Below are 17,954 nucleotides of genomic sequence, written 5' to 3'. Positions count from 1 at the left end.
GTTCCTTTTTTGCTTGTTTTTGTTTTTTCTTGTTGATGTTGTGAAATGTGAGTCATGAAAATAAGCATGGTGATGGTCCATGATGTTTTGTTTTCCTAGTACTTGGCATTGTTTCTTTTTTATTCTATTGCAAGATAAAATTTAAAAACTCAATAGGATTTATTTTATAGAGAATATAGGTTGTAGGGTGTGCGATAGTTGGAAAAGAAATTTAAGTTTGTAGCTGTTTAGCTTTGAGGTTAGGTCAGGCTCAAGTGTCTGGTCAGCTTATTATTATTATGTTTTTTGGCCATCTAATTATTTTCTATTGTATAGTATTATTGTGATAATATTGCTTGCTCAGGTTTTTATCAATTTTATTAATCATGGCAGAATCGGTTGCTTTAAGGATCGAAGATTCACTCGATGAATTAGAATTGCTGGAAAAATCAGAACTCTGCACAAGAACTGAAATCAGGTAAGTACTCGAGTACTATTGAGTAAGAGATGAGTTGGGGAATAAGAGAGTGGTAATAGGCTAAGAGACTTTTAATTTTATGTAAACTTATGATTAAAATTGTGAAGAAATTTAGCTTAAACTTACATAGTTACCTTGAACCTTGCTACATATCATATTATAGCCTAAACATTTCAAAGGATTCAAAAAACTTTTTTTGTATGTAAATCTATACTTCAAGTGGACCCTTGCAAAAACTTTACTTACCCAAGTCATGTTGTTGCGGAAATGACTACTTTCCTAACTTTACCACTTAGTTTGCTTCCAATCTCTTCATCAAAACTTTTTATAGACTGATAGAGCCTCTTTATCCAATTTTTTGTTTTTCTTTCTGCTATTCCTACTATCGTGATAAGGTTTTTTATCACCCCAATTCAACAAAATGTCGGGCTGATAAGAAACATAACTGTTAAATTTGTGAAAATTTTATTTAATCAGTTTTTGTCTTGTTTTGTTTTTGTTGTGTATGGCCTTTTTATCATGTTTAATGTTATGTTCCTTATAACCCATATATTTCTATTATATTAAATAAAAAAGACTAATAAATTGTCAAACCACTGATTTATTGATACCTACTTAGAAAGACCGGTTTCGGTTGTTACACCATTGTCAATCTCTACATTTAAAAGTATTTTCAAGAATAATTTCTAAGTTCAAGCGTCCAAACGCTTGCCTGCGTTTCAAGTAACAGTAGTTGTTGTTAAAAACGGAAATAAGCTTGTTAAATTTTAAATATGAAATATTACATAGTTGCTTACATCCTACTTGCCAAGTTTGCTCCCAAATAAAATGATTTCTATTTGATGCAAGCCTGTTTTATATTAACTGGTTTATCACATGCTTTGAATCTTTTGTGTTACTTGATGCAAGCCTGTTTTATATTAACTGGTTTATCACATGCTTTGAATCTTTTGTATTACAGTACATAAATTGAGAGATTACCCAACATCCTATAAAAATTTCCAAGTCTATATGTTTAAATTGGTTTAATTAGGAGTGGGCCAATGTTAGTAGTCTAACGTTAGAAGTGGGCTGCATGCTTGTTCCTATAACCTATTACTTCTGACTTCATCAATTATGGGTAAGATGATACAACTGAATTTTTTAATAATTTCTTGTAGATATTTGATGTATTTGTTTTTTTTTTTAATTTTTTGTAGGTAATTAATGTATTTTTGTTGAATTCTTATTTTTTGTAGGATTCTCAAAGCAAAGAAAGAACTACAGGCAAGTTGATGCAACTGTATTTTTCAATAATTTCTTGAAATTTGATGATTTTTGTTGAATTCTTATTTACAGGGTTCTTAAAATAAAGAGAGAACAGTTCGAATTCAAGATGGCGCGTCACAAGAAGAGCAAAGAAGACATTTTGAAATATATCGATTACTTGATGCATACGATCATGTTAATGCGAGCCCGAAAAATGGTAAGTCCTAAATTATTTTATTTATTTCTAGTCCTAGGCCTACGTAAAATGTATTTCAAGCTTTGAACTGATTTAAACCTATCAGTATTTCACATTCAAGATTTTGTTTCAGAATTCAAACACATCATACGTTTTGAATATTTAAAACTACAATATAGATAATTATCTTACATTTGTAGGCTACCATGAAGTTTTCAAAATTTGTGTTGAAAAGGTCAAGTATTGTTTGAAAAAAATAATAAATATCGGGGCACCGAGCTTCGCTTGTTATTTTTATTTATTGATAAACAGAACACATCAATTTTCTAAAATGATCGTGTTCATATTTCACAGCTAGCTATATGTCATCTTATGAATTTCGGGGATGCGATATTTTGATTTTTCACATACTCACTCGCTCACTCACTTTTTACTATCCACAGCTGATTCAGCCAAGGATAATTATCCTTTCAATGTCGTTCAGCGAGTTTTCCCCAAGAATGAGACCTAGTGCAATCGAATTTTTATATCATAAACCTACTATGTTCCAAATTTCGTGAAAATCGTTAGAGCCGTTTTCGAGATCCGTTGAACATAAATAACCATATAAATATATACAGAAATTGTTCGCTTAATGTAATAGGATTTAAGTGGCACAAATTATTCGGTAGGCCCACATTTTCCTTTTTCAATGGGGTGAAGTTTCAATTTCTAAAATTTGATTGTTTTGAAATATAGCCTTATTGTTCCATCATTTTTTATTATTTTGAAATATAGCCTTATTGTTCCATCATTTTTTTTTATTGTTTTGAAATATAGCCTTATTGTTCCATCATTTTTTTATTGTTTTGAAATATAGCCTTATTGATCCATCATTTTTTTTCTAAAATTTGATTGTTTTGAAATATAGCCTTATTGTTCCACCTTTTTTTCCATTTTGCTTCTATAGAAGCTATTTCCATCATTATCTGCCATTCTAGTGCTGAAATTTGACATGATAAATAAGCGGATAAGAGGTAAAAATGATTGGATCTTTAGCCTGTATAGAATATGTCAAGACTTGGCCATCTATCCGAAGAAATAACTGCGTTGCCAAATTGTTTAAAATTGCAATTTTCTCAAATTGCTAGTTCAACCACCGAATTTTATGTATCTAATTGTAATATCCTAATTGTATGCAATTGTAATATCCCCGATATTCCACCTATTAGTCTGAGTAAAATAAGTTGAGACTTGGCCCTCCATCCATAACAGTTTTACCAATTCGTGTGAAATAGCGACTTTCTCAAATTTCTCATTCAACCACATAATTGTTCGTAGAATAACATCCCCGATATTCAAGTAGTGCTGAAAAGTTGAAGGGTTGAAAGATAATTTTAATTTTCTGATGAAATTGAAAACATTTCAAAAATATGTTCGTCTTTTGAATATCACTTCTCTCAGAGTAATGGGATGTCGTAATGAGTAAGAATTTTATATATAATAATTCGTTTATAATTCATAATAATTCGTTTATTTCACTGCATTTTTACAATAATTGGTAATACAAATACATACATTAAACATAATGGTTGAACATTACAATTGGTAATAATACAAATACATACCTTAAGCATAATAATTGAACATAGATAATAATATTAAGCATGTAACAGAAAAAAACACAGTGCATCCCTCTTTAGGCTAAACCTGTGTTGAGGGATGTCTCGCTCTCTAGTTGAGTCAACTTAATTATAATACAATTACAATTTTGAGGTATCAAACAATAAAGTAAATTTTATACAATAATCAGTGTGCTTTTCACAAGATGGGATTATGAATCTTTAACAATAAATTACATTTGAATGAAGACAGCAAAAAAATGTAAATAATATTACACCTCTATTAAACGTTTTTCTTCATAGAAGCGATTAAGTCTATTCTTGAACAAATTGTAACTGGGTGCATCTGATATATCTGATTGCAGTTTATTGAAAAGTCGTGGTCCCTAGCAAAAGCATGTAAGGAGGCCACTCTACTTCTTGTGAAGGGTTCTTTTAATTTATTAACAAGATTTCGACGAGTGGAATATACATGTTCATCCATAACTGGAAACTTTGAACGTCTTAAATACACAAACTTCAAAAGATTTATTTCAAATAGGGTATCAACACTAAAAAAATATATACATATAAAAATGGCGGGGAGTATATCTCCTTTGTATTGGTGCCTTGAACATTTTTATTCGACCCATAATTATTTTTCAATTAGGCCTAATGATTATGTTCGTCAATATTGAGCAGAAAACTTTTCATGTGTGTGGAAGTGTTAGTTCAGCCGCTACAATTTTCTGAATAGTTGATGAATAATTCTGTGGCTTGGTGCAAGAACTAACTACCTATGTCAAAATATCAACTTTCTCACAAATCAGCTTGAAAGTTCTCCTTGTTTTCGAACTACGGCATTTCAATACGGAAATGCGAGTGCTAGAAGTGCAGAAGTCGACATTGTAGTTCTGGCACGGAGTATGAATGACAATCTGAAAACATATGATTTGTCTTCATTGGTAGATTTCGCACTCTGAGAGTGGAATAAATGGATAAGATAATAAGTGGAATAAATCATGGCATTAGTAGTATACATTTTATAGCTTTTATTGCTTTCAAATAGGACTTTGGCACTTCTGGAACTGAAAATAATCAATATTAGTGATGTATTAGTGTAGCCTACTAAACTCATTTTTGAAAAAAATTGACATTGGTAGTTTTTGCACCAAGCCACAGAATTATTAGTGAACGAAAATCTCAATTTCCATCTGTAGAATAGTTAATGCTAACTTAACGTTTCGGTTGGTGGTAGAGGTCAAAGTAAGTGGGAAGGACATATTATAATTATCACGTTGGCAATAGATTTTAATATTAAAAATATATTCCAACATACATTTGCCATTTTCAACATTCTTGGCGAGAAATATCTCACAGACAATATACAAACCAATTAGTTATGTTTTGTTCATTTCCTTAAACTTGTATGTAGCTTATATAACTTGTCATTTTGTTGTGCAATGTCTTTTCTCGCATAATCTTCATCTTGAATGCTAGTTTGATTCAGTTGTCTCTCGATAAATCAAAATCAAATCAAATTTTTTATTCACAATACAATCAATTGAGGGTCCTACCAAACCCAAAGGTTTTTCGGCGGGTGCCCAGTTATAGAAAAAAACGAGTTACAAAAGATAAATAAACTTAGACAAAATAAATATTACACTTCAAAGATTTCAAGTAAAAAATGAATGAAAACTAATACAAAATGCAAAAATAAAATAAGAAATATACATCAGATTTTGATACAGAATTAATAAGAAAAGGAAAAAACAAAAATTTATTAGAAAGGAATGAAATAAAAAGGGAAAGGAAAAAATTGTTTTACACAAGTAATAGTACATGTTTATTGTTGTGGCAGGCGGCAGTGACAATAAAAGGAAAATTTTAAAACTTCAGCCAACAAAAATTGAAAAATTCTAATAATGCATATGCTGTCATTTTTTCAACTTGACGTTTCTTAAATTATGTGTACGTTTGTAATATTATTAGTTTCGTTTTATAAATTGAATGTGCTGTTATTATTGAGGTACAGCATTACATCCTTCTTAGAGTAGTCACGATTATTTGGAGGAAGTCTGTTAAATAAGTATGGAATTACATAATGTAGGGATCTTTTACCATAAATATCATTGAATCTGGGTACTACATATATTGACGGAGATCTTAAATATGTAGGGTGAGGGAGGAGCAAGGAGTCTATAGTATAAATTGTCTTTGTGGAGTATTATAATTTTGAAAAGATAGAAATGTTTGGGCGATAAGGTATGATAGAATATTTGTAAGCTACGTGGGTTGTATGGATCAATATTATCAACATAAGGAATTCTGGTAGTTATACATTTTAATGTTCTCAATTGTATTCGTTCAACTCTAGATAAAAGATAATTTATTTCTTTATTTTCTTTATTTATTCTTTTTACAATGGAGCACAGATCGGGAGAGAAAAACTAAGAATACCTTGTACTATTTCTCTCCCAAATTTAGGTAGCATTAAAAGTCCAAAATGAGGTTATGTCTTCTAGATTTCCATAAAATTTTCAGTCCAAAAATATTCATACAAACCATTCTTTTGAATTTAGATTTTCCAAATACCAAAATAATAATAATAAACACTCAGTTATTTTTAAAATAGAGAACATTCACTTATTAGAGAAATTTTGGCTGCACTTCCCCATGATTCAATACCATATCTAATTATTGTCTCCATCAAGGACTTATAAATGAGATATAAGCAGTCAGGGGTGATATTTTTATGCAAATAAAATACTTTTGCGTTAAGGGCTTGAAGTTTTTTTGAAATGTAGTCTATGTGAGGACACCATTTCAGGCTGCTATCGATTATAATGCCAAGGTAACGGGTACTATTTACTAAAGTTAGAGACGGACAAGTGCAGAATTGAGAAGCATTTGCATGAAGGCAATGACAGTCGTGGCTTAATACAGTTGGATTTACGTTGCATCTTAGATGTGGAGATTTAAAGTGCATTAGTACAGTTTTTTTAGTAATTAAATTTTTAATCTGATTATACGAAATTAAAAGAGCCATATCTTAGTATTTCTTTCAGAATCAGTTGTAGGCCTGTAATTTACTATTGTGTAACTACTAAAGAAATTGAGAATGTTACATTGAAAATGTTACCCGGGCTTTCAGATTACTAAACATGTAACTGATTTATTAAATTACGCAAAATTCTCTCCTCATCGTTTTTCTAAACACGTAGTGAGGTCCGCGTTATAATGGGAGTATTTGATTAACACGGGTGTTGCTATCCTTGCCTATGATTCGACAAAGGAGAGAGTGCTTACCCTCTACGTCTGCAATGTTGCCACATTGATTTTCAACAATGTAGAAATGTGATAAACAATATCATAATCTCAGTTATGAAAATTTATTTTGAATGTTTAAAAAAATTATTTTCTCGACGAATAAATATAATTGATCATTTTTAACAAGAATGAGTAGTTAATATTTCATAAGATAATATCGGAGACCGAGCTTCGCTCTGGAGTACAAAAGCAAAAAACATTTATTACGAAAGAAGAAATTATAATAACATTCATAGTTCATACAGAAATGTTCTGTCTAATCACAGTAAATTGAGATTAATTCCCAGAGGAATTAAAAATTTCCCTCACAAAGGCCCGGTTGCACAAAAGCGTGTTAAATTTTAATCCTGATTAATTTCACGTAAACCAAATCAGAGAAGACCATTTCAAAATGATGGATCTACTGGAATTAATCAGGATTGAAAATAACCCGGCTATTTTGCAACCGGCACTAAGTACATGATTAAATGATTAGAAAAGTTCAACAGCTGAGTCATAATTTTGACACACTCCCACACACATGAACACGCTCACTCACCTCCATCATCAACATACGACGAAATAATTATTATCAGCTGTTTTTCCAAGGATGTATAATAGTTATCCTTTTAATGTCCTTCAGCGAGTTTTCCCAGTGATGAGACCTAGTGCAATCGAATTTTTATATTATAAGCCTACTATTTTCTGAATTTCGTGAGAATCGTTGACCGTTTTCGAGATCCGGTGAAATACAAACATATAGATATCTAAACATTTAAACATGTAAACATCCAAACATCTAAACATATAAACAGAAATTGCTAGTTTAATAATATAGGATACCGGTACCAGTTATATTCTATAGAAGGCAGTGACAAGGGAGAGAATCGGCAACGTTGTTTTCCTGTCTACATCCACTGCCTCTATAACGTGGACCTTACTGTAGGTTACTTACAAAAGTTACAAATACTTGAAAAAAAACAGTTTTGTCATACTGTTTTACGCATAGTGCCTTAGTTTAAAATTCCACTCGTAAAGTAAAGACCATTACTTTAAACTAATAGTAATTAAAACTCATTTGTTTTTTATAATTCAACTTTCCTTGGTCCAATACACGATCAATAAAATAAATTAATATTGATGACAGATATCAGTAAATATAAATGATTTCAATGAAGTCATCATTATCAAAGCAAATGAAATAAATGATTTATCTATATTGTATGCTGATAATAGACTGTAGTCTGTTTCTTTGTCCTCAACCTTCCGGTGGGCGCGTAGCAGCACTCCGTGCTGCCAAGTGATTATTTTTGATAAATAAATAAATAATCAGGAATTCAGTACTGATTGTATCATTAGAGCCTAGCCACAAGAGGCGATCTTTTAGTCGGCACATCAGGAGAGGAAGCTCTTTGATTGGGTTGGCGTATCGAGTTAACTTCCTGTCCGTATAGATACATTTTTTAAGGGACAACTGTAGGCTTAATGATGAACAAAATATCACGTGTAATAACATCCTCTTCAATGATTACAGCAAAAAGAACTCTCGCTAAAAAAATGCCCCATCCAAAAACTCATCGCAAAGCGTGTCAAAATGTTGTTCGATGATGCGATAAAACGATATCCTGCCGATCTGAAAATTTGGATTTCATACATCAAAATCTGCGAGCAAATTGTAAGTTGTCAACGTTTTATTATTACTCTCATAATATTATTGCTTGTAATTTTAACAGAAATCCATGAATGTTCTGGAGATAGATTTATTTCATTAATCCATTAATATTCATGAATATTTCAAAGAAAGGTCTCGGATCAAGAATGCATAATTCTTTGATATAATCAACAAATTGTAACATAGAGAAAATATAGCATAAGAAGATATCCCATGGTATAGTATATATGTTCCAAATTCACTGTCAACTCAAGCAGATTTTTCGTGAAGCTATGTGACGCCGTTAGTCATTCATACTGTGCCGTTATTATTCTTTAATACTGCCAAAACAGTAATAATCGAAAGTAGTCAGCAGTAATCGGCTTGAGATAACAATAAATTGATTTGAAATCTGGAACATAAACAACCTATACTATGAGATAACAATAAATTGATTTGAAATTTGGAACATAACCTATACTATAGGATATCTTTTTATGCTATCTTTCATCTATGGTTGAAATGATCACCCTTATCATCAGCCTTCAGTTGAAAGCCTACTTCCATAATGTAACCGACACCAAGGAGTATGTAGGCCTATATACACCGTGTCCCACGAAGAGGTCTACACGTTTAAGTTTATATTACGTGCCCATTCATGCACCGAACTTTTTTAAAGTTTACACAGTTTACAAAGTAGGTTCTAAAAATATTCTAGGAAAATTTCAGCTCCCTAACCTTCGTAGAAACAAAATGGCGGCAGTAGTTTTTCCAGGAAGCGAATGGGTAAAATTTTCAATATGCCGCCATTTTGTTCCTACGAAAATTACGGAGCTGAAATTTTCCCAGAATATTTTTAGAACCTACTTTGTAAACTGTGTAAAATTTGAAAACGTTTGGTGCATGAATTGGCACGTAATTGACCGAGCGAAGTGAGGTCTAAGATTCGAGTCGACGGTTTGGCATTTCTCTTGATGTTTAAATGTTTGAATGTTTATATGTTGCGCATTTACGGCGAAACACGGTAATAGATTTTCATGAAATTTTACAGGTATGTTCCTTTTTTAAATGCGCGTCGGCGTATATACAAGGTTTTTGGAAATTTTGCATTTCAAAGATAATATAAAAGGAAAAAGGAGCCTCCTTCATACGCCAATATTAGAGTAAAAATCAGACTATAGAATTATTCATCATAAATCAGCTTACAAGTGATTACACAGATGTGTGGAGAAGCCAGTCTATTACTGTATTTGTATAAGGTCTATAGTTTCAATCAGGTACTTGTGGATGAGAATACTGCATGAGGTCTACTGTTCACAGAACTAGTATAAAATTGAACGTGTAAACCTCATTCGTGGGATACCGTGTATATTGAGGTAGAAGGAGGCTCCTTATTAAGTACGTCACATTCGACAATGTTTCCAAAAATTTATTATTACTGATTTTACCCAACTTCATACAGTTGACTTGTTACAGAAAATTCATTTTTATTTCGAAAAAAAATATTTTTCAAAATAACATGTACTGAAATCAAGCTTACGAACCTGGTTATAGTACGTTTTTGTTCCAAATTTTACTGTCAACTCAAGCTGATAGTCCACGTTAGATCTTTTTCCGTGAAGCTATGTGACGCAGGCAATCTCTCATACTGTGCCGTTATTACACTCTCACCCTGCCAAAACAGTAATCGACTTAAGCACGCTATCTTTTCTCTATGTATCAAGTTGTGTTGTGCTGTTTATATAGTGTAGAAGTATCCAGAAAACAATCTCACAGACTCTAAGATTAGTAGAAAAAATAAACTAGTTATAAAAAACATGATCTACAGTAAATTTTCCTTCCATATATCAACGTATGAGACTCAAAATTTCTTCTCAAACTATCGAATGCAATGCCATTTATTCAGCTACATTTGTTAGAAGTGGAGTCGTTTAAGAGTTTGCTTATCTTTTCTCTCTCTTCATCTCATATCCTTCCTTTATTCACTCCTCTTCGCTACTTTTTCCCAACTTTTATACCCTCTACCAGCCTATTACATGGGAAACCATAGTTGACTAGGTTTTTTTCCACCTTTCCTTCTTTTCAACACACCCCACCATGAAGCTTGTTCTGTTGTATATCCATACTTTTTCACTGTTAAAATTAAACTTGAATTTTAAAAAACACTTTTGAAGTGAAAATACACATACTTTTGTAGTGACGATCGTTTCGACCTGTTGTTGGTCATCATCAGACTTCAAAAGTGTTTTTTAAATTCAATTTTAATGAAGCTTGTTTTTGTATCCTATTAGAAATTTGTATTTTGGTTGTATTGTTTTTGTATTTTGATTTATTTTCTGAGTTCTTGTGTTGAATTGAATAAAATTATTGATTGATTCAGAAATTGTCAAAAACCACAGATTTTATTAAAAGTAGAAAGAAAAGTTTCGGTTGTTACACCATTGTCAATATCTGATAAACCAGGGTATCAGTTTATCAGAGATTGACAATGGTGTAACAACCGAAACCGGTCTTTCTACTTTTAATAAGATCTGTGGTATTGACAATTTCTTAGTCTTTTTATTTAATATGAATAATTACCACAATATCAACTTCTCAACTACACAAAAAGTGATTGATTGTTTGTTAATTTTGCAGAGATTCTTTTCGACGGGCAGCCAAGTTGTACAGAAGATGCTGACAGTTCATGGTGACAAGCCGAGTGTGTTCAAGATGGCCGCCGACTGGGAGCGGCTGACGCGCAAGAATGTCGATAAGGCGCGCATCCATCTGCAGAGTGGCCTGCATATCCACAGCGACTCTCCAATGCTCTATCTCGAGCTGTTCCGTCTCGAGTTGGCCTACATCGATCAAAAAGTCAACAAACAACAAGGTAATTCAGCTATAGCAGGTTTGCCCAACCTTCTAGAAGATGATGGCTGCATGTAATTTCATATGGATAGTGGCGGGCAGCGAGGTACCCACCTATCTGTTGTCTCCGTTAATGAGAATCGAAACTTATACAATCTCCAATAAATTTAACGTAGAAAATGTTTAGGATTCTAGGTCTAAAATGATTTAATAGATTGTAGGATATTTGTTTGATATTTATTCAGGATATTTTTGATATTCGTTTCATAAGATTGTAGGATATTTGTTTTATAAAAAAACACTTTACTTATATGGGCTACTTTTGTACAAATTTAACAAAAATAATAGGTTATAAAAACTTGTAGTACCATTTATTTTTAAAAAGTTTAAAATATTTTAAACGACTATTAATTGTCACATTGTCACATTTGTTTCAAAACGTTTGTTACTTTTCTGAATAGCCCAATTTCCGTTTGTGTATTTAAATAAAACAAATTAATAAAAACAATATAATAACTTGTAGTACCCTTTATCATTAAAAACTTGAAAATATTTTAACGACTAGTTTCGACCATAGGTCATTTTCAAGTTAAAATGTAGAAAATAAATAAACAAGTTGATACTATATAATAAGAAATAAAAAACTGAGAAATTGTCAAAAAAACACAGATTTATTGATACTTAGATCAGTTTCGGTTATTACACCATTGTCAATCTCTGATAAACTCTGATAAATGAGAAACCGGTCTTTCTAAGTATCAATAAATCTGTGGCTTTTTGACAATTTCTCAGTCTTTTTCATTTCATATGAATAATTACCACAATATCAACTTCTCAACTACACAAAAAACAACATAATTATGCTTATAATAAGTAATAAATAAAGTAAGCATATGAAAATAAGCATATTATATATATATAGTATCAACTTGTTTATTTATTTTCTACATTTTAACTTGAAAATGACCTATGGTCGAAACTAGTCGTTAAAATAATATGTTAAAGTTTTTAATAATAAAGGGTACTACAAGTTATTATATCGTTTTTATTAATCTGTTTTATTAAATACATAAACGGAAATTGGGCTATTCAGAAAGTAACAAACGTTTTGAAAAAATAAAAAATATTTAATGTGACAATAATCATCGTAATATATACATTTGAAAGACCTAAAAAATATTTTTCCACATACCGGTAGTCACCAAATAGATTGAGGCATTTATCATAGCGGTGGACGAGCTTTGAAATTATTTTGTCATAGAATTCCGCCGCCTGTGACTTGGGCCACCCGGTGACACACAGCTACAACTCCTCGTCGTAACCTAAGCACTGTGCTGCTAACCAAGCCTTCATTGTCGGGAATAAGTGAAAGTCACTTGGAGCAAGGTCTGGAATTATTGTGTACGTTCTGTGTACAGTAAATTGTTCCAGTTCCAATCGTAAATTGTCACTGGTGCCGATCACGTGACTGGTGCAAAACTACTATTTCCATGGAACACCACTCTTCGGTTCAAGGTTTTGGCGCGCAGTTTTGATATTAATTTTCATAAAGAGTGTCGTAGAGTAACTGCGTAAATTGACAAAGGCCGCTGTAGTGTATTATCATGATAATTATTTCTATTAATAATTTAATTTTATGAAAAGCAAATTCAATTCAACTAGTGCTGGTGCTGGTGCCAGATCGAAGAATACTTTATAGGTTCTAGGTTGGCTATGTTGTAAAAGGAAACATTTTATTATTATTTTTATTATTATTATTATTATTATTATTATCATTATCATTATGTTGTCAGGACAGGTTGATTCTTCATAATAGTTCAATAGAAAATAGTTGAGCTGGTATTGAAGAATGGTTCTCAAATATGGAGAAAGCAGAAGATAGCCATAGCTTCTTTTGCCTGCGCATGCGCAGAGAAGCAAGCAGACTAATTCAATCGACCAATGAGAGCTCTTCAAAGGTGAACTGTCACAATTTACCAGGCTTTGACTATGGTGCAGGAAATTTTTTACTGGAGCTAGTTTCAGGTACAAAATCTGTCAAAAGTGTTCCCATGGGACGCGGAACTTTTTACCGGGTAAATTATGAATCGGACAATCTACCACCTTTCATGTTCCCAGAACGGGCCCAATGTAAAGCGACGATTTTCCCGAATTTTCTGATCGACTTTGGCAACCATGTCATGAACGCTTGTGCGGCCATTTTACTTTCCTAGCCCTATTACCATAGTTAAGGAAAGTATTGCTTTCCGAAAAAAATTAAGGTACCCCAATTTCCAAATTTTTATACGTTTCAAGGTCCCCTGAGTCCAAAAAAGTGGTTTATGGGAATTGGTCTGTACTGTATGTGTGTGTGTGTGTGTGTGTGTGTGTGTGTGTGTGTGTGTGTGTGTGTGTGTGTGTGTGTATGTGCGTCTGTGTACACGATATCTCATCTCCCAATTAACGGAATGACTTGAAATTTGGAACTTAAGGTCCTTACACTATAAGGATCCGACACGAACAATTTCGATCAAATGCAATTCAAGATGGAGGCTAAAATTGCGAAAATGTTGTCAAAAACAGGGTTTTTCGCGGTTTTCTCGAAAACGGCTCCAACGATTTTGATCAAATTCATACCTAGAATAGTCATTGATAAGCTCTATCAACTGCCACTAGTCCCATATTTGTAAAAATTTCAGGAGCTCCGCCCCATCTATGCAAAGTTTGATTTTAAATTTCCAATCATCAGGTCTCAGATATAATTTAAACGAAAAATTTCGAGTGGAAAAGATTGAGCATGAAAATCTCTTCAATTAATGTCCAGTAAAATTTCCAACAAAAATTGAAAATAAGTTTGAAATTTGAGAAAATGTGATTATTTAATTGCAACCTGTGGCGACTGTTGTTTCTATTAAATCATTCAATATGAAGAGATAGCAGATCTCGTGTGTCTCCAGCGTTATTGTCCTGTCACCAGCTGGCTCAGATCTTTGTTTATAAGTAGGCTTGAGATGCGCGGTAACACTAGCGTCAGGTGATCAATTTTCATAACTGCAAGGAAAGTTGTGTGAGTGCGCCACACCTGATTTTTTGAACTGTATACACCACCATCTCCAGACGTAAGCACGTAACCCATTAGAACTTATGCAAATAATATCTTCACTGTCACTGTTGTGTGCGAACCCAGCTTTATATTAAACGTTACTCTATTAGAAATGAAGAGTCGTTTTTGAATTGATTGCAGATAATCGGACTGGGCCTGATCCAGATGACCCGATCTACCAGCTGCTGGATGTGGTCTACGACTCGGCAATCACCAACATCAACAGCCTGCAATTCATGTTAGAACTGCTGGAATGCACTGTACCCTACGAGTTCACCGTCAATATACAGAACAAGATCGTATCGTAAGTAATTAAACTCATATTTTCATGAATTACTGCAGGTATAGTGAAGTCCACGTTATAATTTCATTCAAAATTTTGACTTTTTTAATAATTACTAAGTTACTGTTCTAGATTTTTCGATTTTAGACTCTGATAGTCTACCTATTTGGTTCAAAATTTACTCGTTTATCTGAGTATTGAAGAGCGTAAATTGTATTTTGAAAAGTGAAAGTGACATAACCAACATTTTGATTTGGACAGTATAGTATAAATTGGAAATGGGACAGTTTTGGGCATGAGCCTGTTGTGCCTTTCCTCATGTTAAGTATTTGTACACAATGTAAATAAATAAATTATTACTAAGAATAGCAATAATTATTACATCAGATACTTCCAATTTACATAAAATACAATACCCAATATCCTATGTATTCTAGGTACATTGGATATTGTAAGCTAGAGGAGGAGCCTCCACCAAATATGTAAGCTACAGCTGGCCTACACTAAAATATGTAACTGTGGGTACGAAAATGATAACAAAAATGGAAGAAAATAAATTATTTATTAAAAACTGTCCCATTTCCAATTTATACTATACTGTCCAAATCAAAATGTTGGTTATGTCACTTTCACTTTTCAAAATACAATTTACACTCTTCAATACTCAGATAAACGAGCAAATTTTGAATCTAATAGATACTAAATATAATTATTGTTTGCAATCTAGTCAAAAAGGACTAGTGAATAATTTTTCTGATATAATAATGGGTAGGGATATAATAAAATAGTTAGTTCTCGTCAATAATGATCAACTCTCATTCCAAATATATTTTATTCGTCAAGGAAATATATTGATCTTCTCATGATGAAAGTTAATGAGTTTTCATAATTCAGATAAGATATTTTGGAAGTTCATTATGTTTCTTCACAGTCAACAAATGATTTGGCAACATTGCTCACTACATGTATTTCAAGAATTGGCCAGAAAGTTTGGAAGTTTCTTGTTGCTTATAAGGGCCAAGACACACGAGGCGTTTCTTCAGTCGACACCACAGGACAGGAAGCTCTCTGATTGGCTGATTGAGTTGCGTATCGAGTGAACTTCCTCGTATGGCTTGGCCCTAATATTACTCTCAATCGAATCGTGAAATGCATAAAACAACCTATCCTTGCTGAAATTATCATATAACCATGTTTATGTTTTTTATTGCTGAGAATTATTTCTTTATCATGTTTAGAAATTTGTCCAGTTGTTTCTTGCTGCAAATTATTTGTTTATAGGTATTGTCTGATAAATTTTCCATTTTTATCTTGCAGTGACATGCAGACGAAATTCCCCAATGAAGAAGCCACTTGGGATACTGTAGCCAAAATGGCGCTTCGCGCGTACCCAAAGGAGAAAAGCACTGCAAAAGAAAGATATAGGTAACTTTATATTGTATTTGCATTTGTTATCAATAAACGTGATCATAAATCTCTGGTTGGATTTTTTTCTCCTATTAATCTAAGGAAGATACCATATCAAGCATTTCTTCAGGCGTTTTCAGACGGAGTCTTCAGATTGGGCAGGACAGGAAGCTCTCCGATTTGCTGACTGGGTTCGCCAGAAAAACACCTAATATAGTAACGCCCTTAGTTCCGTCTTTATGAACGTTTATGAGAGCTGATTCAGCAAATCATGTTATCAATGAAATGAACCAATCATAATTGCTGAGCAAAGTATTAGAATTATTCTGATTGGTCCTGTTGGTGAGCTTGTCTTGTTGGTGACCTTGTGATGATGTTGGTGACCTTGTGATGATGTTTGTGTCCATGTGATGATGTTGGTGACCTTGTCTTGCTCTGAAAGTTCTTGAAATCGTTTATAAATACGGCCTTATAAATATTGTAAGATTAGTGCAAAACATATATCTCACGAAAGTAGCTTTTGTAAAGGTTTTTCACACCTAGTAACGTGTTGCTAGAATACGTCGTCGATGTATCTTCTAGTGTTAATCAATGAAGATTGATCAACACACCAGCGTATCGTGGTTGCAACATTGGGAGATAGGACACTACGTCTTCCAAAGCTACACGTAGCTAGGTGTGAAAAGACCTTGAATTAAAGATTTTTTCTCGTATGAACAGAGAAAAATATCAACACTAAATAGCAGATGGGACCAAATACTTCATACTCATGTACGGTTTCACCAAGATCGCTCAAGACATTTTAACATAGTCAAATCAGGTAAGGTACTACGTTCTCCGATTTGGATAATGTACGGTTAATTGTAAGAAATGAATTTCTGTAGAAATCTATTTTCTTCCAATAAAATATTTTATGAGATATTGGTGCCATAAATATTTAAGTTCTATAATGAGATATTATTCCCTGATTTCTTGTATGTGAATTATCAAAAATAATATCTACAGTTTAATGTGAAGACATGCGTAGTGAATAACTGAATCAGCTAGGTAAACCCCTGTAACTTGTGCTGCCTTAAATTTTTACAACAGAGATAATTGAAATGAATAATTGCCTTTATTAAGGCAATTTTATCATTAAGGCTGAACCACGACTCAGGTCGTGAAGAGACTCGACTCTAGTCAAGAGCATGTGTTTTCAAATGGGGACAGTCGCGGAGACTAGAGTCGACTGGTCTGAGTGTCAACATTTGGAAACACATGCTGTCGACTAGAGTCGAGTCTCTTCTCGACCTGAGTCGCGTAAGTATGAGTTCAGCCTTAATGATAGGCTAGAGATGCTAAGAGATGTCTTCTTTTTATGTATTTTCATTCAATACACTGTTAGTTTTCTCCAATTAAGAATATTGAATTTTCAATTTACTGAATGACCAGGTCTTTGGCTAGAAAGGAAATTGATTGATGTTATCACAAAAATATTCGCCAGAAGCGGGTATCGAACCCGGCACCTCCAGATTGCCAGTCTGGCATGCTAACCTCTTACACTATCCGACAACCACTGGATAACATCTATATTTTACTAAGCCAAACTGGTCTGACAGTATAAATTGAATTAAACATGAGATTGGCCTTATCTAATTTCTATAAGTACTAAATTCATATCAAATATACTTATTGATACAGTGAATAGACGCTTTCATTTTACTAACTGGTCTGACGGTAAATATGAGATAGGACTTTTTTAATTTCAAGTACAAAATTGACTCACATTGATATATATATATATATGCTATCCAGGAGTTTTTTGTTGATTTAAGTGTTTAACAAGTATGACCGGCAATCAGATGCTAGAATCGTTCCTCTGTACAAATATTTTTTCAATAACTTAATTTAT

General features: G+C 32.8%; 1 protein-coding gene across 2 annotated transcripts; it reads left to right on the top strand.

Annotated features, from left to right (window-relative positions):
* The first annotated feature begins 11 nt into the window (after nt 1-11).
* LOC111051217 (U3 small nucleolar RNA-associated protein 6 homolog) lies at nt 12-16,134 on the top strand. 2 transcript variants are annotated; one of them, XM_039427718.1, is made up of 6 exons: nt 12-457; nt 1,796-1,922; nt 8,325-8,465; nt 11,079-11,313; nt 14,515-14,677; nt 15,974-16,134. In XM_039427718.1, the coding sequence occupies exons 1-6, from the start codon at nt 366-368 to the stop codon at nt 16,083-16,085; spliced, it is 870 nt and encodes a 289-aa protein (XP_039283652.1). In that variant the 5' UTR covers nt 12-365; the 3' UTR covers nt 16,086-16,134. The 2 variants fall into 2 exon arrangements, with proteins under 2 accessions (XP_039283652.1, XP_039283653.1); XM_039427719.1 differs by lacking the exon at nt 8,325-8,465 and having other exon boundaries at nt 13-457; nt 15,974-16,123.
* The last annotated feature ends 1,820 nt before the right edge of the window (nt 16,135-17,954 follow it).

This window comes from Nilaparvata lugens, chromosome 5 (assembly GCF_014356525.2).
Source record: "Nilaparvata lugens isolate BPH chromosome 5, ASM1435652v1, whole genome shotgun sequence".
NCBI lineage: Eukaryota > Metazoa > Arthropoda > Insecta > Hemiptera > Delphacidae > Nilaparvata > Nilaparvata lugens.
This window is presented reverse-complemented; position numbering and strand designations above follow the sequence as displayed.